Source organism: Podarcis liolepis (assembly GCF_965112155.1).
Source record: "Podarcis liolepis genome assembly, chromosome: 13".
Lineage (NCBI taxonomy): Eukaryota > Metazoa > Chordata > Lepidosauria > Squamata > Lacertidae > Podarcis > Podarcis liolepis.
The window spans coordinates 6,401,374-6,424,207 of NC_139573.1; the positions used below are offsets into that span (position 1 = coordinate 6,401,374).

The window sequence follows — 22,834 nt, forward strand, 5'->3', positions numbered from 1 at the left end:
AAGGATGTCACATAGAGGAGGGAGAAAGGTTGTTTTCTGCTGCTCCAGAGAAGCGGACACGGAGCAATGGATCCAAACTACAAGAAAGAAGATTCCACCTAAACATTAGGAAGAACTTCCTGACAGTAAGAGCTGTTTGACAGTGGAATTTGCTGCCAAGGAGTGTGGTGGAGTCTCCTACTTTGGAGATCTTTAAGCAGAGGCTTGACAACCATATGTCAGGAGTGCTCTGATGGTGTTTCCTGCTTGGCAGGGGCTTGGACTCGATGGCCCTTGTGGTCTCTTCCAACTCTATGATTCTATGATGCCCTGCCCATCTGACAGGGAGTATAATTTCTGACTCAAGATAATCCAATCGGCCAAGGAAGGGAAAACAAACAACCCATTTAAAGAATAGAATTATTATTATTATTATTATTATTATTATTATTATTATTATGGTGGTTGTATGGGACGTGTCTTTCCCCGTCTGCTTGTGAATGAGCATCATCTGCCTTAAAAATTGCCACGCTGGGACCTTCCACTTTCAGCCAGTGTCTTTTCCCAGCAGTAGAGAGAGAGAGAAGGCTTGATTTCTGATAAACAACACAGCTGTTTTGAACTAGCAAGGACTGTGCTTTTTAGCCGGTTGTGGGACATTAGCCACCAACATTAAAACAATGTATATCGCGGGCGGGGTTTTCTAAAAAAAAATTAAAGCCCAATTATGCTAACACTTAACATCCTGGTACACAGAGCTCCACAGGCTGTCTGTGCATTGTGTGAAATTGGTACAACTTTGCCAAGTCGGCTTTTAAGACACGTCTACAGGCAGACTCTTAGCAGGTTGACGTGGTTTTCAGAGCGCATCGCTTCAAGTCTGGCATTTCCACCATTTATTAAAATTGTGAAAACTGGATCACTGGGAAGCAAATGGGACTCTGTATATGCTCAGAAACTGCTCAATCATATACACTGTGCAGCGGAAACACTGGAAATGGAGGGCTGACAGGGATCTAGTCCTCAGTGAGGTGGTAGAAGAGAATAGGATTAAGAACTCCGATTAAAGACATATGCTCACGCGCACAAAATTTATTCCTGAGCCTAGATTTTCTCCTCACACACCAGTTTCCTTTCCTGCTCTACACTATACAGTGGTACTTCAGGTTAAGTACTTAATTCATTCCGGAGGTCTGTTCTGAACCTGAAACTGTTCTTAACCTGAAGCACCACTTTAGCTAATGGGGCCTCCTGCTGCTGCCGCACCACCGCCGCACCATTTCTGTTCTCATCCTGAAGCAAAGTTCTTAACCCGAGGTACTATTTCTGGGTTAGTCTGGGTAACCTGAAGCGTCTGTAACTCGAGGTACCACTGTATTAAAAACAAATCTAAACAAACATGTAGCATACAAAAAAAGGAAAACTATTTTAGATGTAACGGGGGGAACTATTTAAAGCTGGGATAGGTCAGCAGAACATGAGACTCCTACATCTCAAGGCTATGGTTTCGAGTCCCAAAAAATCCTGCATTGGAGGGGGTTGGACTAGATGACCCTGGGGTCCCATCCAATTCTACAACACTTTTAAACACTCAAATCATGGGAAGTGGTACAATTTGGGTCTGCCACCTGCACACAGGATTAAGTCTTGAAACTTGAGCACCCGCTACATTGGTTGGGGTGCGCTGTGGGTTAAACCACAGAGGACGCGGGTGGCACTGTGGGTTAAACCACAGAGCCTAGGGCTTGCCGATCAGAAGGTTGGCGGTTCGAATCCCCGCGACGGGGTGAGCTCCCGTTGCTCTGTCCCTGCTCCTGCCAACCTAGCAGTTCGAAAGCACGTCAAAGTGCAAGTAGATAAATAGGTACCACTCTGGCAGGAAGGTAAACGGCATTTCCATGCGCTGCTCCGGTTCGCCAGAAGCGGCTTGGTCATGCTGGCCACATGACCCGGAAGCTGTACGCCGGCTCCCTCAGCCAGTAAAGCAAGATGAGCGCCGTAACCCCAGAGTCGGCCACGACTGGACCTAATGGTCAGGGGTCCCTTTACCTTACATCGGTAGTCTGAATTTCAAGCCCCCCCAAAAAACCACACACAGGACAACGAATAGAGAACAGAGCAGGCCTCATCTTTATTTGTCTCTAGGGGGGAGAAGAAACCCCTTGGTTGTTCTCATTTGCCTTCAGGGGTGGGGGAGTGGGGAGCCCTCAGTTCCGTTTCTTGGCCTCCCCGGGGGTCCCCTTGACAAAGAGGCCCGTTCCCGGCCGGCCGGGAGACCAGCGCCACCGGTACCAGCCGCGGTAGGTGAGGAACCAGCAGAGGGTGGCAATGGCGGCGCCCACCACCTTGTGACTGTAGTCGTAGAGGTAGACCACCGTGCAGGCCAGGAGGAAGTTCCACAGGGCGAGGAGGAAGACGTTGAGGAGGAAGATGAGGCGCAGGGGGACGCCGGCCGGGTGGCCCTGGGCCAGGTAGCGGCGGAAGACGGAGGTCTCCTCCACCATCAGGAGGCAGCAGAAGGTCAGCAGGAAAGTGTGGCCTGAGACGTCGTAGCCGTGCCACGTGTGGCCCTCGTGCAAACACGTCCACTTGTCCGGGAGGTTGTTCACCAGGATGCCCTCGGGCACGGGGTCAAAACAGTAGCCGGTGAGGTTTTCGATGAGGAGGAAGGTCTCTGTGGCCCCCAGCCAGAGCCCGGCCCCCACACCCAGGCGGCTGAGGTGCCTCAAGGTGAGCAGAACCCGGTGGGTCGCCAGGTAAACCACCGAAAGGATGAAGCCGCCCAGGAAAATACACGTCCAGCCCCAGGCGGACCGGACAAACTTTCTGCGAGGGAACAAGAACGGTGGAAAGTTAGCAGGGTGGGGCAGGAAGGCGGTCCGCTGCCCCAATGCAGGATTTGGCCCAAATTGGGGAGAGCAGATGAGCAGAAGGTGAAGCACCTCAAAAAGCGGAACCCCAAGCTGCGGGCCACGGAGGAAGGCAGGAGAACTGGCCCCCAAAATAGGGCCCCCAAGCAAACGGATGGGCAAGACCCCAAATACATCAAACATCCTGTGTACGAAGCATAACCCGCCTGAGGAAAGTGAACGGGGGGGGGGGGATACAGAATAATTTTCCAATACATGACCACAGGGGAGAAAGGTTAACACGAACATGGATGGGAAAATGCCATTTCCCAATACGGAGGAATGGCAATGGGAACTAATGGAGGTAAAGCTATTAAGCGATAGTAACAATTAGGGATTCCCTCTTGGGCTTCTCGTGGGATGAAGAAATGGAGGGCACTGTGACATTTTGGCTAAAAAGAAATTTGGCTTAGCAGAAAGCAGGGAAGATGGAGACTGAATGTCTTAAATAATCATTTTCTAATGACGGAAAATCAGAAGTTTTCCCCCTTTAATGTTTCTCTCTCTGTTCTTTTTCTGTCTCCTTTTCTTGTTCCCTTTCTCTCTATCCTCTCGTCTTTTTTATTCTATCTGTTCCAGATAATATTGTATTGTGAAAACTTGAACAAAAATCATTAAAAATGAATAGTGGAATATGAATCTTTTTAGAGATGTCTGGGACCTGTCAGCCATTCCGATATACCGTGACGCATTTGACCCCCAAACTAACAGTTGCGGAAACTTTGCTATGCTGAGCTCCGAACGCACAACTGGTTTTTCAACCGGCGCTCAAAAGCACTGGGGATAATAGCGCCCGGTATGATAGTATTCTGCTCTTGGGAAGAGATTCCCTGCAACTCAAGTCAACGGCTGCATTTGGCCGTCAGAGATCGGATGGCATCAGTTGACCCCAGGATATTCAGTGTGGATGAACCAGGGATTTATCGCTGCTGTACAAAGCCTTGTTTTCTGCCAAGCCGCTCTCCTGCCCGCCTCCCCCAGGCATGCAACCACAAACATGTTTTAAGAGACCCCGCGATCACTCACATGTTGAAGAAGTTATGGTGGTTGGCAAAGATGGCTCGGGGGTTCACGTAGAACTGCAACAGCGGCCCAAAAATGACCACGGCTGCCAACCAGAGGTGGTAAGCTCGCCGGAGACAGGGCACCCCCAGCAGCCAGGCATACTGGTTGCTCCAGAAACAGACCAGGCCACGGCAAAGGGCTTGGGCCCAGCCGGCCGCCTTGGCCGGCAGGGAGGGCTTCTTGGCCACTGATCCCTCTGCCATCCCCCCCACCTGCACAGCCAGAGATGCCAGGAGTCCCGTCCCTCCTCGGCTTTGGGACGACCCAAGGTGGGTGGGTGGGGGGTGGGAAGAGACAAAACTCTTGCGGAGAGAAACGTCGTCCAGAGTTGATCCTCGACGACAGGTGTGGGGATCAAATCCAAGTTTGGCGTGAGCAGCTGACCGGGAGTAGGAGGGGAGAGCAAAGCAGACTGGAAAAATTGGGGTGGGGAGAGGGGGGGGGTGTCGCTGCGCCAACGCACGTTGAAGAAAAAACAAAGACCCAACCTCCCCCTCTTTTTAAAAACCGAAACAAAGAGAAAGAAAATTTCAACAGCTTTTATTGACGGCAATTGCAGTTTGCACAGACACCCGTGTTGGATGGAAGTGTGCAGATATCTCAGGAAAGAGATTATTCCCCCCACCCCCCACCCCGTGACGTACAAGCCTCCCCCTTCTATGCTGGGGGAGTGGGTTTCCGGAAAAAACAGCTTCTCTCTTTAACCAGAGAGAGAGATTGAATCAGGGATCAATCTACTTAAAACAAAAAACCTCCAGATATTTTATTGTTTCAAAACAAAACAAAACAAACCTTACCATCACCACTCCAGCATCAGAGGCGCAGCTGATGGGATACCCCCCCCCCAAATGGGAGAGGAGCAGGAAGTATCCCAGAGGGGGGGGCCAATGGGCAGAAAGGGAGCCTCCCGGGACACCCAGCTCCCCATGGCAAACGGGGAAATACAGTTTGAGGAAGGGATGTAGAAGAGGATTTCCGCCCGCCTCCCTTTTCAAGCCACCTGCCGCTTGAGGAGACTAAAAGAAAGGCCGGGGGCGGGGGAGTAGAGGCAATGGGGAAGATCTGGGAGGCAGGGGCCAGGCTGACCACACAGCATCTTCCAGGGGCAAAGACCCCGCCCCGCAAAATATCAAGCCCTGCTATGACCCCTACGCTGTCATTTCTCAATCAGACAAATGGCGAAGGGTCCCCAGAAGCAGCGTCCCAGGAAGTAATGTGCCCTGTGTGTTCTAGAAAGGGAAGAGGGAACCTTAATTATCTGCTGCTGGGTGAGAGACGGAGGGCACGTCCCCTCGCACTCTGCCAACATCCGCCGTGGCAGAGGAAAAGGGGGGGGGGCTTGCTGTATCCCTCGCCCCTAGAAGGAGGGAGTAAGGGCCTCACATCCCAGTCTCTGATACATCTCAGCTCTCAACATGGCACCTGGAAGGAATTAAAGAACGCAAAGCCCTCTTTTCTAACCTCTGTGGAAGGCTGGTCAGTCAATCACACAATCACACACACACCAGGGGGGGTGGCATGGGGAAGGAGGGAGGGAGGGAGGGAGGGAGGGAGGAAGGAAGGAAGGAAGGAAGGAAGGAAGGAAGGAAGGAAGGAAGGGGTCTACAAGCTGTTGTTCCCCAGAGCCAACTAAATCCCAGAGTTCTTAGGATATGATCCATGATTTTGCCTTCCAATAATTCAAATTAAAAATGACAGACCAGGAAGAGGGTGGGACTGTAAATTTCAATCCCACGGAACCCTAAAGCGACGCTATAAACTAAACTAGCCTGTTGTTCAGATTAACAATTCCTTACCTAAATTTCCCCCCTTTGCAGCCGGTCATCCGATTCTGGCTCTTCCCAAGAGCCGTGTTCGAGACGCTGCCCATCTCCCCGAGCCCTGCTTACATTTCACTTAGCAGACCGCCCGCAACGAAGTTTGCCCGCCCTCCCACCCAAATGTCCCAAGGCCACAGGCAGCGCGAGGTCTGGTTTGCTTCCCCCCCCCCCACTCCCTCGACCGTGTGGCGAGTCCAAAACTGGAGAATGGTGGCGAGCAGAGATAGAAAAGGCTACTGATCAGAAGCTTTTGAGGGTCTGGGGCGCAGCTCTCGGGCAGTAGGGGGCCTCCGAGGATCTTCGTCGTATTCCGTCTGGTGGTACTCCCAAAGCCGGATGTTCCCGTCCCACTGCCGATCAAAGAGAAAGACGGTTATAGTCATCACTGCTAAAGCATCCTTGAGTGTACCAAATGCTTTGGAATTCACTAGGCATGCATGCATGCATAAACAAATAAATAAAGGAACTTGCTAAGCAAGTCCCACGTATCCTGACAGAAAGCTCAAAGCCATTGACAGGTGTACAGTAGTACCTCAGGTTAAGTACTTAATTCGTTCTGGAGGTCCGTACTTAACCTGAAACTGTTCTTAACCTGAAGCACCACTAGCTAAATGGGACCTCCTGCTGCCGCCGCGCCGCCGGAGCACAATTTCTGTTCTCATCTCATTTCTGCTAAGCAAGTCCCACGTATCCTGACAGAAAGCTCAAAGCCATTGACAGGTGTACAGTGGTACCTCAGGTTAAGTACTTAATTCGTTCTGGAGGTCCGTACTTAACCTGAAACTGTTCTTAACCTGAAGAACCACTAGCTAAATGGGACCTCCTGCTGCCGCCGCGCCGCTGGAGCACAATTTCTGTTCTCATCCTGAAGCAAAGTTCTTAACCTGAAGCACTATTTCTGGGTTAGCGGAGTCTGTAACCTGAAGCATATGTAACCTGAAGCGTATGTAACCTGAGGTACCACTGTACAACCAACCAGTTCCTCTACTGAACATCTTTCTCCCAGCCCAAATTGAGGGGCTGAATTTCATCTGCAAAACTCTCGGTCTTGCAGCCCAGATACTTCGTAAGGGCTCTTGCCCCCAAACAGGAACCCACCTTGCAATCCAAGTTCAGCTGAACAGACCCTGCTTTAAGTGCTCTCTTATCTCGCTATACTGTATTTGCACTAGATCGCTGTGCCAATGTTGGCTGCACTGCCAACATAAAATACACCTGGGCAATCTCCGCAGAGGTTGCTGCTTATTCCCCAGTTGAGATTATGGCGGCATGGGCTGGCAGGTACGGAAACGGCGTAAGAGAGGCCTTCCCCTTCTGGTACCTTCCAGATGTTTGGGGTTACAGCTCTCCCCATCCCAAACGACTTGCAGCCAGGCTGGCTGGCTGGCACTGATAGGAGTTGCAGTGCAAAACCTTTGGAAGGCAGCAAGTTGGGGAAGGCTGGTTAACATTTTGCTCTGGCTATTGGCTTTTGTTTTGTTTCCTGGGTTTAGTTACTTATTTATTTTTCAAAGGGAATGCTGCTATTTTGGGTCCCAAACCAGTTTCAAAAACAATGGTCAGCAAACACATTTCGCACCATGTCATTAAATGCTGGGGGGGGGGGGGGCGGGCAGGGAAGATGGCAGCTCCTCCCACATGTGAACGCCAACTGGTTTGCCTACAAGCCAACAGACTGTAAATGCTACACTTTGCCATTACAGTGGTACCTCGGGTTAAGTACTTAATTCGTTCCGGAGGTCTGTTCTTAACCTGAAACTGTCCTTAACCTGAGGTACCACTTTAGCTAATGTGGCCTCCTGCTGCTGCCATGCCGCCGGAGCATGATTTCTGTTCTCACCCTGAAGCAAAGTTCTTAACCTAAAGCACTATTTCTGGGTTAGCCGAGTCTGTAACCTGAAGCCTATGTAACCCGAAGCGTATGTAACCAGAGGTACCACTGTACATATTTCAACATCTCTCTTCTAAGGGTTCTCAAGGCGGCTCACAACTACAATTCATAAAATGCAAAATCATAAATATAACCCAATAGCAGGATGGGAAAAAGCCACGGTTAACACACCAGAGGCTGATTAAAGATTGCTAGAATAAAGTGAGTCTTCGCCAGCCACTGAAATTGATCAAGCGCACTTTCTGGGTGTGTCGTTCTTCAGTCTGGGCACCCCAGTCAGAAGACCCCCTTCTCCTTTGGGTTCGCCCACCACGCCTCAAACTGCAAGGAGGGGGCCCCTCTGTAGTCAAGCGGCGCTGCCAGATGGGTTTGTTGAGAAGGAAAAGACGAGCAGCAACAACCACAGAAAAGGGCAGAGAAGGAGAAGAATTTCATCCTTGCCATCACAACCTTACTGGCAGGGAAGACACACAAGTTCCTGGGCGAGAGGAAAGAAGCGCCAGCAATTCATCTTAACCACACAAGCACCTCGCCCCACCACTCCCTCGCTCCCAGTACTTGCCGAGCTGCTGACGATCTTCTCCTCATGGGGGTGCCAGCAGACATCACGGACACAAGCCTTGTGATTGGTCAGTTTTGTCACGATCAGGCCGCTCAGGAGGTCGTATACTGGAGGAAGGGAAAGGACCACAGGGTAGCACAGAGAAGCGTTGGCAACACACCGGCCCCACGACACCCACTCCTCCCATAGCAGCGGGGGAGTATCAGAAGGGCTATCTATCCTCTCTTGCAGCAAGAATTGATGCTCCAGATACCACTATTTCTCCCTTAAAGCAGTGTTCCCCAACCTTGGGCCTCCAGCTGTTTTTGGACTACAACTCCCATCATCCCTCGCTAGCAAGACCAGTGGTCAGGGATGATGGGAATTGTAGTCCCAAAACAGCTGGAGGCCCAAGGTTGGGGAACACTGACTTAAAGGACCCCTGACCTTTAGGTCCAGTCGTGACTGACTCTGGGGTTGCGGCGTTCATCTCGCTTTATTGGCCGAGGGAGCCGGCATACAGCTTCTGGGTCATGTGGCCAGCATGACTAAGCCGCTTCTGGCAAATCAGAGCAGCGCATGGAAACACCGTTTACCTTCCTGCCGGAGCGGTACCTATTTATCTACTTGCACTTTGGCGTGCTTTCGAACTGCTAGGTTGGCAGGAGCAGGGACCGAGCAACAGGAGCTCACCCCGTCGCGGGGATTCAAACCGCCGACCTTCTGATCGGCAAGTCCTAGGCTCTGTGGTTTAACCCACAGTGCCACCCGCGTCCCATTTATCCCTTAGATGTCAGCATTGGACCTGCCCACACTTTGTATTATTGATTATTTTCATAGTGCCATTTAGGTCCCTGCCCCAAGGAGCTTGCAAGTCTTCAAGTTCACACACTGGGGTGAGACTGAGTGAAAATTTAAGGGGCACAGCATATAGTCGGAACAATGGGAGGCTCCCAAGATCCTTCTAGGAAACAGGTGGTGTGGAACTAGACATCTCCATGAGAACAAGTGAAGGGTTTCCCTTTGCAGACCAGACTGACGATGGTCTGCAAAGGAATTTCTTTCCTCTCTGCACAGATCAGATTGAAACCCCTGTCAAGTCTGCCAACTGTTCCTTTGCATTTGCAGTTTTACCTGTCCCACACCTAGCACTGTATGAAGCCACATGTGGATTGGGTGGTCGTGGCTGGGGGGTGGAAATGGTCTCACAGGTCAAACTAACCCTAGCCAGGGCAAATTTGGCTCATGGAGCAAAGGCTGCTGCAGCAGCAGCTTCTTAACAACAACAATTTATTTATTTTTACCCCACCCATCCGACTGGGTTGCCCCAGCCACTTTGGGCAGCTTCTTCATGTGGCAACCATTTATTTCTGCTGTGTTTTCCCTCCCCTTGGGTTTATTATCCAACTCACCGCCCAAGCATATTGACACAGCCTGACCTCTCTTTGCTTTCATTCTCTCCCTTGAGTCCTCCATACCGAAAGGGAAGGGACTTTCAAACAACATTCACGTGCGTGCGGACGTGCATCTTAAGAGATTTCTCCCCCACCCACCAGCAAGAGATCGAATCCTGCACCCAAGCAAAACGCCGCACTCCTTCAAAAAGGCAAAGCTTAACCCCTCTGACTGCTGCCCAGCATGGCACTGCCCTTCCAGTTCCGGGCGGCGTGGCACTGCCCTGGCCGATCCCTGCCACCCGCATCCCGAGTCCACTCACCCACCACCTTCCCCGTGGAGCAGCCACTGTAGATGTACTGTTGCCCGGTACTATGAAGCGGCGAAAAACGGCAGCGGATCAGCGTGTGTAGCACTCCGTGGCCGCGGTACGTCATGAGGGAGGTGTCACCTGGAAGCTTTGACTTCCGCCGCGCTGGCAGAGGGAGGAAGGAGAGGAGAGAGGAAGGGTTAGAGGAGAGTAAGACCTGCCTCTCCAATGCTTTAGGGTCCCCGCTCCTTCCCCATCCTCTGAGACTCACCTTTTTTGGGCACCTGCTGCCAGCGATAATCCCAGTTCTGCTGAGTGACGGCGTGGCGGGAGGCTTCCAGCCCTTCGCGGCCTGAGAACTTCCGCATGTCCCAGAGCTTTATCGTCTGGTCCTTGGAGTTTGAGATGAGGTATCGGGCATCCCCCTAGGAGGAAGAGTGGGGAACAATAGTTTAAAGGAATATTTCACACTCTATAGTCCCCAAGGACTATATCTGTAGTACAGATGTCCCACAGCAGAAGACTCACTCTCTAAAGGAAACTTAATTTAGCTCTTTTAGCCTCTCCCCAACGTGGGAATCCTGTATAAATGATATTAAAGGAATGCATGGCCAAATATATAGGTGCTACTGTGTTTTCACTTGGACTGCTGTGGGCTTAGGTGGAGGTGAACCATGTGGATCTTTCTTTCAGACAGTATCAACACCAATTAGCTTCTGGGCCCAATATAAAGTGCTGGTTTTGAACTATAAAGCCTTAAACGGCTCAGGACCACAATACCTCAAGGACCGCCTCTTTCCATATGAACCTACCCAGACCCTGAGATCATCTTCTGAGGCCCTCCTTCGTGTGCCTCTTCGAGAGGTTTGGAGGGTGGCAACACGAGAACAAGGCCTTCTCTGCAGTGGCTCCCCATCTGTGGAATGCTCTCCCCAGGGAAGTTTGCCTGGTGCCTTCATTATACACTATTAGGCACCAGGCAAAAGCATTCCCTTTTAACCAGACCTTTGGTTGATCCGATTTATATCCTATGCCCTTTTAAAATGTGTTTTTTGGGGGGGAGGGCTATTGGGTTGTTGTTTTTATTTTTATTATGCATTTTGTGGTTTTATATGTTGACTTTATTCTGTGAACCACCCTGAGACCCCCAGGTATAGGGTGGTAAGTAAGTAAGTAAGTAAGTAAATAAATAACAATAATAAAAACAATAACTAGGCCTTTGGCTGATTAATATTCTACAGCCTTTTAAATGAGTTTGCGGGAGTAGGGGCTATTTTATTGTTATTCGTGTTTTAACTATTTTTGTTTTTATCTTGTATTTTTATCTTGTGAACTGCCTCGAGATCTTTTGATGAAGGGTAGGGTGGTAAATAAATCTAATAGATAAAATTAATAAAAACAAGCAGATCACACAGAACATGTTGCGAATGAGATCCCGAAGCAGTTTTTTTTTTGGGGGGGGGGAGTTTCAAGGTTGTTTGCCTATATAATCTTTCCAACCCCATCAGACTCCACCTCCTGCCCTCTGCGATGATAGAGAGAGAAAAGGATGCCTTACTTTGCTGTCTATGAAGGTGATGCCATCTTGATGGCCAGCCAGGATGCCTACAGGCCGGGGGTCATCCTCTCTCATGGTGCGCCGGTCCCACACTTTGCAGATGGCATCGTCCCCCCCGGAGAACAAGATGTGAGAACTGGTGTCGGCAAAGGCCACGGCATTCACGTCGTCTTCGTGGGACTCGATCTGGAGGAAGGCAGAGGACTCAGCGCAAGAGGTAGGAGCAGGATTTTCCATGGGAGAGCTAAGAGTGGGACGCGGGTGGCACTGTGGGTTAAACCACAGAGCCCAGGACTTGCCGATCAGAAGGTCGGCGTTTCGAATCCCCGCAACAGGGTGAGCTCCCATTGCTCGGTCCCTGCTCCTGCCAACCTAGCAGTTCGAAAGCACCTCAAAGTGCAAGTAGATAAATAGGTACCGCTCCAGCGGGAAGGTAAACAGCATTTCCGTGCACTGCTCTGGTGCGCCAGAAGCAGCTTTGTCATGCTGGCCACATGACCTGGAAGCTGGACGCCGGCTCCCTCGGCCAATAAAGCGAGATGAGTGCCACAACCCCAGAGTCGGTCACGACTGGACCTAAGGGTCAGGGGTCCCTGTACCTTTACCTAGGCTGGCTGCGGCATGCCAGGCCCCAGTGTGCACTGGCATGCAGTGGGGGCACCGAAATGGTATTTTAATGTACTGCGAGAGACAAGAGCTGGAGAGCCACGAGGGATCGAAAGCTCCTGGGCTCAAGGGGAGCTTGGCGCCTGGGCACCTGCTTCCCAAATTTAAACCCTGGCACCTCTGGTTTGAACAAGGAGCAGTTGATGGAGCGACAGGAAAGACCCTCTTTCCGCCAGCCCAAGTGGGGAACGCTGACCTCATCTACCAGACCAGTCTGGCCTGGTAAATGGCAACTTGCCCAAAGAACCAAGCCCCTTTGTTAGGGGGCCGGCTGTCGCCAGGCTCAGCTGAAGCCAAGTCATTTAGTGCAGGCATGTTCAACAGGTAGATGATCTACCAGTAGTTCACAGGATGTCTGTGGTAGATCACTAAAGGTAAAGGTAAAGGGACCCCTGACCATTAGGTCCAGTTGTGACCGACTCTGGGGTTGCGGTGCTCATCTTGTTTTACTGGCCGAGGGAGCCGGCATACAGCTTCCGGGTTGGGTGGCCAGCATGACTAAGCCGCTTCTGGCGAACCAGAGCAGCTCACGGAAACGCCGTTTACCTTCCCGCCAGAGTGGTACCTATTTATCTACTTGCACTTTGATGTGCTTTCGAACTGCTAGGTTGGCAGGAGCAGGGACCGAGCAACAGGAGCTCACCCCGTCGTGGGGATTCGAACCGCCGACCTTCTGATCGGCAAGTCCTAGGCTCTGTGGTTTAACCCACAGCGCCACCCGCGTCCCGTGGTAGATCACTGGCTCCCCCCAGGGAAGCTCAACAACTTCAAACCCCTAAAAACCGGGCCTTCCTCCTTCCTAAAAAACGCTCAACAACTTTGACCTGAACTCCACAAAAGTGGGTAGATCACTGCTAGTCTTTAAGTCTGTGAGTAGATCGCACTCTCTATGGAGTTGGTCACCCCTGATTTACTGCATTTCTGCATCCACGGAATGTGATTGACCAAGGCAACCATTCTCAATGGCGATGCAGCAGAATCACACGCTGACACACACATGGACAGCCAACCTTGGAGAAGCATGGCACGCTACAGAGAAATGGGGAAGGGGATGAGGCAGAATGGGCAGTGGGACGCTCAAGGAAAGACATCTAGAACAGTCTTCCCCAAGCTGGGGTCCGCCAGATATTTTGAACTACAACCACACTGCTGGGGGAGGGGACTGGTGGAAGTTGTAGACCAAAACGTCTGGAGAGTCCCAGCTTGGAAGGGCTGATCTACAACATCCCAGGGATCCCTATGGCTTTGGGGCGGAAAAATTCCAGACAGCCAGACTGATGCTTTGCTTTACTGCTCCCCTCAATTTTTTATCTGCGTCGGGATACCGTGGAAGGAACCGCCACTGTCCCATGTGCTACAAAACAGCCAGGAACCTTCCAACAGTAGCTAAACGATTATTACTAGCAACGAAAGGAGCTGCAATGAATTAATGGCTGAAACATTAGGCTAAGGACTAGAGTGGAAATGCAAAGGGACAACACATATTCACAGAGAGGAGATATTGTTAGGTTTGCTCAAGGATAAATATAGACTTGGTATTCATCCTTATCGTTTAAGTTCATTCAAGTCATTGGGCAATTATTGCTATGATTATGACTATGAAATTGCTTCTAATTTCACCGTCTTTGGCTTTTCTTTCATTTGCAGAGAGAAATCTTGAAAGGGCCGGAAAGGAAACAAGGTTGTGTGTGTGTGTGTCTGTGTATGCGCACAGAACACACACACACACACACATAACAGCCACACTTTCTAAAACCCAGGGAGAGAGGAACAGGAAGTGGGTGAGGCCAGAGACACGGAACAGAGAGGCCCAGCAGGAGTGGCAGGGTCCAAAACGTAAGTACCTTGAGCGTCCGCTTATTCTGCTCCATGTCGTACACGTAGACACAGCCATAGTTGGCCCTAGGTTTAAAACCAAAACTGAGTGGGTGGAAGAACAGACATAAACACAAGGAAGGAGGGCTGGGAAGAGACACTGAAGCCACACTGGTCAATGGACCCTAAGGCAGCACCTTGACAGGAGAAAGGCATGCCTCGGAAGCATTTCCAACACTTCACCCTTGAATTGGAGTATTTCCACCCTGACTTTCACCTTTTAAAAAGCCCCCAAGGCAGCTTACAAAATGAAACATTGCACAACTTGGGTCCGTGTTGCTTCCTTTGGCACTGACAGGGAAGGGGGGGCAGCTGGCCCCAGCCAGGCTGATGGGAGGGGCTTCACCTTTCGCTCCACAGAGGCCACATGGAATGAGAGCCACATGGCACAGCAAGCCCGGAATCCTCTTGGCCAAAAAGACCAGTATCAGACAGCCCTCCCCTCCCTGCTAAGCTTCAGGCACATGACAGAGATGTTTCTATTCCGGGAGGAATTTTCAAGAAGTTTCCTCGGGGTTTTTTTTTACAATTACTTTAAATTGATTTTACCCACTATATGCGTTTTAATATTTTTTCTGTACACCGCTTAGAAACTTTGCCAATTAAATGGTACGTAAACAGCAGAAATAAATAGGGGATGGGAGAGAGGGCAGAAGATCTGTGTTTTAGAAGAACCCAAATTTTGTCTGCCTAGGCAAAGTCCAGGTGTTGCTTTAGACAATGTCACAGGTAGGGAACTTCAGGCACAACGGCCAAATGTGGCCCCTGGACTTACTATCTGGCCCTCAGAAAGCCACCCCTCATGGCCCTGATTTCCCACCACCACCAAAGTGCTTTGCTCCTGACTGGAATGTCTTCTTGAATGTGGGATGTTGGAGTTTAAGTAGCCTGCTGTACAAAGGAAACAGTTGCCGCTTCGTTGCTGTTTGCCTCTAGCCCCATCTGCAGATGGCAAGTGGCCCTTGGGAAGTTGTTCAGAAAGGAATGCGGACCCCTGCAGGTTTTTTTTTTAAAGAAAGGTTCCACACCCCTGGATAAAATGTTAACCAGTGCTATGCATTGGGGGTAAAGGGATTGGGCAAAAGGCTAACGTACCCGCCAAGCACCTCCCTTCCATCGGAGGAGACTGCGAGGGAAAAGACGGCAAAGCGACGCTCATCAGGCCTGTGGAAAGGAGGAGAGAGTTAGAAACCACTCCAGGAGTCTCTTTAGTCAAATAGGGTGGCTGCTGAGTGCCCTCCTTACCTCAGATCCAGTGCTGTGTGGGTATCACACTCGCCATAGATGTTGCAGATGTGAACTGTAAGGAGAGGGGGAGGGAAGGTCAAGGGCATCAGAGTTAACACATCCTGGGGGTCAAGGACTGTGATGTGACACCCCCCACCTTTCCCAGATGCCAACACCACTCACTGTAATCTGACCAGCTGGAGTAGAGGAAATGAGCCCCGTCAGGAGTGAAGGCAACATCCAGGACACTCCAGCCTACGTCCCGGGCTTTGATGCTCCGGAACTTCCGGAAGCCTCCGTAAGTGCAGTCATATAAGCGGATTGTCTGATCTGAAGTTGGGGGTGGGGGTGGTTTGGAAGCGTGGGGAAAGGAACAGAGAAAGAGGCAAGTGTGCTAATTGTACCATGTGTCAATGCGTCCTCATCTACTAGGACCTTTAACACAGAGGCAAAAACACCAAGGTGTTAGGCTTGCATCAGGGATGGGAAACCTGTGGAACCCCCCAGGACTTCAACTCCCAGCAGCAGCCAGCATGGTGTCTGCTCAGGGATGATGGGAGTTGTAGTCCAACCCAAAGTGGTGGAAGGGACACACTTTCCCCATTCATGCCTTGCAAGACTTTCTTTGTTGAGCTACAGCTGCTGTTGGAAAACAGAAGGGAATCTGGGATTAGTAAGAGATGGGAGGGCACCCCTGTAAAGATGCAAATCATCCAGATCAACCTGTCTGAAGGACCCAACTTTGAGGACATTCAACACTGTCCTTTCCAATGGGATAAGAGGATTTTCTTCTTCTTCCTTGGAACACCAATACCAACTAAGCAGCAATGGTGTTTTTGCATGAATAAATAAATCATTCTACGCTTGGGTATCTGGGGATTAGAAGCTCCACAGGATCTTATGGAGGACTAAGAGGTTTTGAAGCAGGGCCCACCCACAATGCCACTTGTCTGTTTCCCAAAATGCAAAGAAAGCATTCCTGGTCAGAAGGACAGCATTCTAGGACACTTGGTACCCAAAACACCACAAACACTTGCGCTACAGGAAATTTCAAGACAAGAGAATTCCAGGATGCCCTCAGTGCCAAGGACGGAAGCTGATCTCATGCAGGGATTGTTTAAAAACCAACTGCTACACTAATATTAATTTACATATGTCTTATGTTATTTCCCCCTTCTTATTATCCTGTATATGACTATAATAGAGTATGTGTTGATACAATAAAACAGAAAAGCAGAACAAAAGCAAAAAAGCCAAATACTATGATGTGTTACGAAGTACCTTGACAAGCAGACATAAAAAGCTTTCCATCACGGGAATAAATCCCACAGAACGCCTTCTGGGAGTAGGAATCAGTGAAGGACAAGTGGTTGGGGAGAAAGCTGGAAGAAGAGCAAAGTCTGAGTTATTAAAGGGTTCTTCCCCTAAAATCATTATCTCACCCACCGCACCAGACCTTCTCTTCCAAATACTCACTGTGACGCCACTCGGGAGCATTCCCCACGAGAGAAGCTGCTGTTGTGGCAGAGGCCGCGCTCCCTCTGTGGTGGAAGGAAAGAAAGGAAAAGAAAAGAAAATTCAACAAGGCTCTGCCTGCAGTTTTCATACACTGAAAGATCTGCTCTCCAGACAGCCCCACCCTCAAGTGGATCTCTGCGTCTTTAAGCTACGAGAACCACTTGTTTTCCTAGCCTAATATTGGCATTCCCAAGAAGCGAACGGGCACCTTGCAAAGCAGTCGAGGGATGCTATGCTCAGTCTTTCCCGAGCCCAGCCTGCCTGTTGCCAACTGGATGTGTGTTTTGATCTCGTTGCACTCCAGGTCGTGAGTGTCTGGCGTCAAATCCACTGCAAGTAAAAGAAAGAGAGGACGATCGGACAGGTTGAGAACGAGGCCCCCAATTGCCCTGTTGCCCGATATACTCAGATGGCGTCCTCACATTTTCCTCAGACTCTCTTACATTAAAACAAGTTACCGGCCAGTACCTGGAGGTTTGTAGTGATTTCCAAGTCGCCCTTCCCAGGCACTGTCATTGTCGTCGTCCGAGTCCGAGAGCGTCTGGACCAGACGGACACTGGCTGCTCCCCCGCCCTGCATCAAGTGAAATTGTCCTCTAGAGAGAGAAATGGAAAGTATTAGGAATTACAAATTCATTTTGCCCCTCCCCACATCACAACTCACAGAGAGGGAATGGAGAGAGGCAGCCCCCAAATTTATTTGTTTCCTGTTCTCTGAAGGTGCCCACTAAGCAGCTTTGGAAGTTTTAATACAACAGCCAAGGAATGATTTCAACTGACGCCTACCCAGCTCAGGATCAGCTTAGGGGCGCGCCAACTAAGAGAGATGGGAACAGAGATGCAAATTTTAAACATAAACTATGGAGAGAATATCCTGCTGTCTAAGGCTCCTACATCACTGTCCAACGATAGGGTCAATCTTGAGTAGATGACAGGCTCCAAAAACAATTCAAAGGCTGAAAAGTTCAGGAAACAAGACTGGCATGAGAACATAAGAAGTGCCCTGTTGGATCACACCAAAGGCCCATTTCGTCCAGCATCCTGTTCTTACAATGGCCAACCAGGTGCCCCAATGGGAAACCCACAAACAGAACTTGAGCCCAACAGCATCCTCCCCTCCTGCGGTTTCCAGCAACTGGTATTCAGAGGCACAAGGCCTCCCAAAGTAGTACTACAACACAGGCTTCAGGATAGTGGCCATTGACAGCCTCAAATTCATTTAAAGCCACACAAATTGGTGACCAGCACCACCTCTTCTGGGACAGAATTACATAATTGTGAAGAAGTTGTCTGCCCTGAATCTTCTGACATTCAGTTCATTGGATGCCTCTGGATTGTAGTATTATTCGTCACACCATACATACCGTATTTTTCGCACCATAGGACGCACCGGACAATAGGACGCACTTTGTTTTAGAGGGGGGAGAACAAGAAAAAAAAATTCTCCCCCTCTCTGCCCAGCGCCCCTTCAGTGAAGCGGCAGGAGGCGCTGCACAGAGGGGGGAGAACTTTCCCCCTCTTGTTTTCCCGCTCTAAAACAAGGTGCAGTTTACCTTGGAAGCCTGGAGAGCAAGAGGGGTCGGTGTGCACTGACCCCTCTCACTCTCCAGGCTTCAGGTTCCTTTCAACCTGCTCTTTGGGGCTGGCGGGGGGAAGCCCACCACCAGCCCCAAAGAGCAGGTCAGGGAGCAGCGGAAAAGCGCAGCAGAGAGGCTCCTGCCATAGCCGCGCGTCACCTCTCCAGATGGGAGAGGGTCGCGGGGGGCTGCTTTAGCGCCGCACGCGTGCTCTCCCGGCTGGAGAGGTGACACGGGGCTGTAGAGGTTCCTGCCATAGCCGCGTGTCACCTCTCCAGCCGGGAGAGGGTCGCGGGGCTATGGCGTCTTCGCTCCATAGGACGCACACACATTTCCCCTTCATTTTTGAAGGGGGAAAAGTGTGTCCTGTAGAGCGAAAAGTACGGTAATTGTATACGCATCTATCACGTCCCCAGCTTGCTTACTTGCTTTTCTTCCTTCTAAACTAAAAAACCCCAAGTGTTGCAGCTTTTCCTCATAGGTGAATTGCTCCAACTCCAGAATCATTTTACTTGCCCCTTTCTGAAGCTTTTCCAGCTCTACAGTATCCTTTCTGAGGTGAGGGAACTGCACACAGAATTCTAAGAGTGGTCATTACAGATATTGGCAGCCTTATTTTCAATTCCTTGCCAAACAACCCCTAACATGCAATCACCTTTTCACAGCAGTCACACTCTGGGCCAATGTTTTCACCAAACTATCCACTACGACCAACTATCTCCTGGATAGTCACCAGAAGCTCAATCCTCCTAACTGTATATGTGAAGATATGATTTTTTTGCCCCAATGTGCATCACTTATACTGTGTGCATTGAATTGCACTTGCCATTTTACTGCTCATTCATTCACCTATTTTAGAGGGGTACTTTTGGAGCACTCCACAATCTCCTTTTGTCTTAACCACCCAAAAAACTTACTATCAAAACGGTATCAGGAATCTCTTTTGTGCATGCATAATTGGACAAAGCCAACCAGAATATTTGGTGTAGGGTTGGCTATAAATATTTTTAAAGTATTCCGAAGTGTTTTGCGGCCTACCTAAGGTGACATCAGAAACAGGGATAAAGAAGCCACAGATGAGGAAACCTTCACTTTTCTTGAATAAATTTATAAAACTATGATGTTATGCGTCAAAACTTTGGATCATCTCATCCTGCGCAATAGGTAGACAACTGAGAATTTTAACATCATGAGCATACAAAGAAGTATGGCCCTGAACAACTTCTGCACAAGAAAATACAAAAACCCCTCTACTTTTAGAAAAGCAGCCATGGCACATGCTGAGATCCAGCAACACACAGTTAAATTCTGGTTCGACCCCCTTACAACTGAGACTGCATCCCGGCTGATTTGTACAACATAAACCTGGACTGTGACCCTTATTTCCACACTTCCAAACTATTTTGCTTCTGTGTTTTTTAACAAGGCGTCAAGGAAGTCTGTACACTCAGTTACGCTCCCTGGATCCTTAATCACCATCCCATCTCCTTGAATCCATGCACGAATTCATTCCCAGACACACATATCTTCAAAATCCTAGCTCTGTGAGAAATCAGCTGAGACTGGATTTTCCAGTAGGGTCTCATGAGTCTCCACGCCAGCAGATTCCACTTACTGAGAGGACTGAGTTTTCTTTGTTCAGATTAATGGACCAGACAGAAAAGGCATAACAAATTCCCTTCCTCTTCCTTCCTTGAGATTCTGCACGAGTCTGGAACACCAACCGCTGCCAGAGAGGCATCCCTCATATCCCTAATTTGACTAAAAAGTGGGGCGGGGGTGTGAGTTACCTGCGCAGTAGATATGCCAATACCTGGGCCAGATCCACATCCTCGTCGTCCTCTTCCTCGCTGCGCAGTATCCCCGAGTCCCTTCGAGACCAGCTCCCCTGGTTATCCCGGCCCCCCGAGCCAGCGTTGCTACTACTGCGGGAGCCCATGTCTTAAGGCATTCTTCACGGTATGTGTCCGGTGTGTTCTTCACTTCCTGGAGCTCAGGAACCAAACGGAGGGAGCAAGTCCTTCCTGAAAAGGAAAATCCTGAGCCACTAATTGCAGAACTTTGTATGCAGTATGGGGGGGGGGGCAAGGAGGGAGAGAGAACAGCGTTTGTTCTTCTTTGCATGAAGGATTCCCTGCCTCTTACCAATCAAATCTATCCTCACTCAGAAGTAATAATAATAATAATAATAATAATAATAATAATAATAATTTATTATCTATACCCCGCCCATCTGGCTGAGTTTCCCCAGCCACTCTGGGCGGCTCCCAATCAAATGTTAAAAACAGTACAGCATTAAATATTTAAAAAGTATTGCTCTTTAAAAAAATTAAATTGTATCACAGCTTCTCACTATAGCAGACTTTAACCCCACATCCAGAAGCCAAACATTTGTTTCCATGGGGTGCCCACTGCTTCCCATAGCTATACGTCCCCCCCAAAAAAATCACCCCCTTTTCATCTTCACCAATCACAGCCTCCAATACTGAAAGGGCTCCTCGGCTCCCATATCGAGGTGCCCTTATCTAGACGTCAGCCAGCCACCCACCCCGTCCTCTACGTGACTATACCACAGCCCCAGGCAACCAAACAAGGGCTCGTAGACCTGCTGAACCCATTAAAGTACTTTTTTCAGACACCTGAGCCCTCTCCGCCAATGGGCATGGCCGTTGCTCACGGCTCCTCCAATCAACAGACGCCATAGAGCAGGGACACTCTTGCTCAGCTGCCGCCGCAGCCGCCACCCCCCGCAACGTTCTGTCCCAACTGCCCGCTCGTCCCAACCAATCAGGACGCCTTTCGCGTTTAACCTTGGCTCTTACCGAACTGCTCCCCTCTGCTCTTCCCCCCCTCCCCGCGCGTCCACCTTGTCCAATCAAAAGCCTGCCCCCCCACCTTTTCCGGGAGCGCGAGACCCTCCTCACCCTCTAACGGCCGCTGCGCGAGGCCTTGTTTACATCTTAAGGCGACAGCCGCCTCTAACCGGAGTGGAGAAGTGAGATAGGGCGGGCCGCGCCGGCTGAGAATTGATTGGCCACCGTTCACCACCCCACGTGGGATAGAGTGCGGGGCTTTAAAAAGACTTGCTCTTCCTTGATTGGCTGCTGAGGCTCCTTCCTCGCTTAAGACGAGGGGCAGGGAAAGAACCGTTAAGCGATAAAACTAGGCGATAAGGTGAATGAGCCGCCGATTGGACAGAGCAAGCGGATGACTCGCAAGAAAGGCGGGCAGCTGGCCGAAGGGGCGCCCTCGGATTGGTTCCCGGTAGCTTGATCGATTGCTCGGGCTAGTTGCGTAACCTCCGCTATTATCGTCAGAGCAGGATGATTGACGTCTCGGTCTAGAGGCGGGCTCCAGGGGGGCGGGGCAGTGGCTTACTCTCTGATTGGACATTGGTGAAATGATTGACGTTGCTAAGGCAGGTTACGAGTTCTATAGTGTAAACACAGGTGTTTCAAAATCAAATAGCTTCGGTTTGTAGACCGGCTACCCCCGTGTTTAATCAGAGCCTTTTGTTGCCCTGCCCTCATGCAAAATGTGCTGCTCGTCTTGTGCGCCTTAAGTATCTCTTGACCCACAAAACGTATTCACGCGTTACCTGCACGTGTGAATGCTCTAACTCCTTTGGAATCCTGCCAAACTCTGTGTGCAGAAGCCTAGTGACGCTTTCAGCTAAAAACCCTACCACTCTGTGCCCCAGCCATTGGCTACTTCCTTCCCTGTTCCCTTCATATATTGGCCCCCTATCTCAACTTTTAAATTGTAAGCTCTTCAGGGCGGGGACCTTGCCCTCTTGTGCTCCTTAAAGCACCACACATACTGATGGTGCTGTATTCAGACTATGGCTGTGTACATGGCAGCAGCTTAAAACACAGCAAGGTTGACTCTCATTTGTACACTGCCTTGCACACTGGATATGAAATTCATTCTGGGCATGCTCAGCTGCTGCCTCGGATGTACACACCTCCGCTTACCTGCAAAGTGAACACAGCGTTCGTTCTCAATTGGATGTGATCCGGTTTCAGGGACAGCGCGTCAAACAAGTATTTCTCAAGATACTGCAGGATCGATATGGATTGAGGCTAACATCATCATCATCATCATTTATTTGTACCCCACCCACGGCCCAAGGGAAATTGGCTTGCAAATTAAACAGGGCTAGGAACCAAGTTTTATCAGCCGGCCTTATGTAAACCTCTGCAATTGTCATTTAAAGATACAGTAACCTTATTGCAGAAAATATAAGTCTTTTAAGAAGCTGAAGTATAGTGTTCACCCTGTCGTGCCTTATATTTTAGAATAATGTGTTGTTAATTTTGTTTAATTATAAAAGTGTGCCTGACTGGTTCTGCGTCACGTTAATAACACTACCGCTACTAACTCAGCATTTCATACTGGTTTGATGTTGGTGTTGTGGACGTGTCTGCAACACACTTGAAAATTCAGCATATAGATACACACCAACCTACTGAATATTCTCCATTAGCATGGGACCTTTCACAA

General features: G+C 49.9%; 2 protein-coding genes across 11 annotated transcripts; both read right to left on the reverse strand.

Moving 5' to 3' along the window:
• Positions 1-2,086: 2,086 nt before the first annotated feature.
• Positions 2,087-4,285, reverse strand: FITM1 (fat storage inducing transmembrane protein 1). The gene is made up of 2 exons (XM_083472845.1): positions 3,915-4,285; positions 2,087-2,805 (listed from the first exon to the last, which is right to left on the reverse strand). Exons 1-2 carry the CDS (start codon positions 4,154-4,156, stop codon positions 2,187-2,189), a joined length of 861 nt encoding a protein of 286 aa, XP_083328971.1. The 5' UTR covers positions 4,157-4,285; the 3' UTR covers positions 2,087-2,186.
• A 445-nt stretch (positions 4,286-4,730) lies between these two features.
• Positions 4,731-21,511, reverse strand: DCAF11 (DDB1 and CUL4 associated factor 11). 10 transcript variants are annotated; one of them, XM_083472687.1, is made up of 15 exons: positions 21,256-21,511; positions 20,122-20,355; positions 17,223-17,350; positions 16,963-17,084; positions 16,713-16,777; positions 16,518-16,618; positions 15,420-15,566; positions 15,255-15,309; positions 15,105-15,173; positions 13,979-14,036; positions 11,469-11,654; positions 10,182-10,335; positions 9,923-10,075; positions 8,227-8,333; positions 4,731-6,123 (listed from the first exon to the last, which is right to left on the reverse strand). In XM_083472687.1, the coding sequence occupies exons 2-15, from the start codon at positions 20,268-20,270 to the stop codon at positions 6,007-6,009; spliced, it is 1,611 nt and encodes a 536-aa protein (XP_083328813.1). In that variant the 5' UTR covers positions 20,271-20,355; positions 21,256-21,511; the 3' UTR covers positions 4,731-6,006. The 10 variants fall into 10 exon arrangements, with proteins under 10 accessions (XP_083328813.1, XP_083328811.1, XP_083328814.1 ...); XM_083472685.1 differs by having other exon boundaries at positions 20,145-20,355; positions 21,256-21,466; XM_083472688.1 differs by having other exon boundaries at positions 21,227-21,348.
• Positions 21,512-22,834: the final 1,323 nt, after the last annotated feature.

What these genes read in the sequence shown, in the direction of transcription:
- FITM1 (XM_083472845.1), bottom strand. Translation starts at nt 4,156, where the DNA reads ATGGCAGAGGGATCAGTGGCCAAGAAGCCCTCCCTGCCGGCCAAGGCG. An exon ending in CACCATAACTTCTTCAACAT is followed by an intron (nt 2,806 to 3,914) that starts GTGAGTGATCGC and finishes GTTCCCTCGCAG; the next exon opens with AAAGTTTGTCCGGTCCGCCT.
- DCAF11 (XM_083472684.1), bottom strand. Translation starts at nt 21,033, where the DNA reads ATGGCGTCTGTTGATTGGAGGAGCCGTGAGCAACGGCCATGCCCATTG. An exon ending in TCCCTCGACTGCTTTGCAAG is followed by an intron (nt 16,778 to 16,962) that starts GTGCCCGTTCGC and finishes CTTCCACCACAG; the next exon opens with AGGGAGCGCGGCCTCTGCCA. An exon ending in CTCCAGCTGGTCAGATTACA is followed by an intron (nt 15,310 to 15,419) that starts GTGAGTGGTGTT and finishes CTCTCCTTACAG; the next exon opens with TTCACATCTGCAACATCTAT.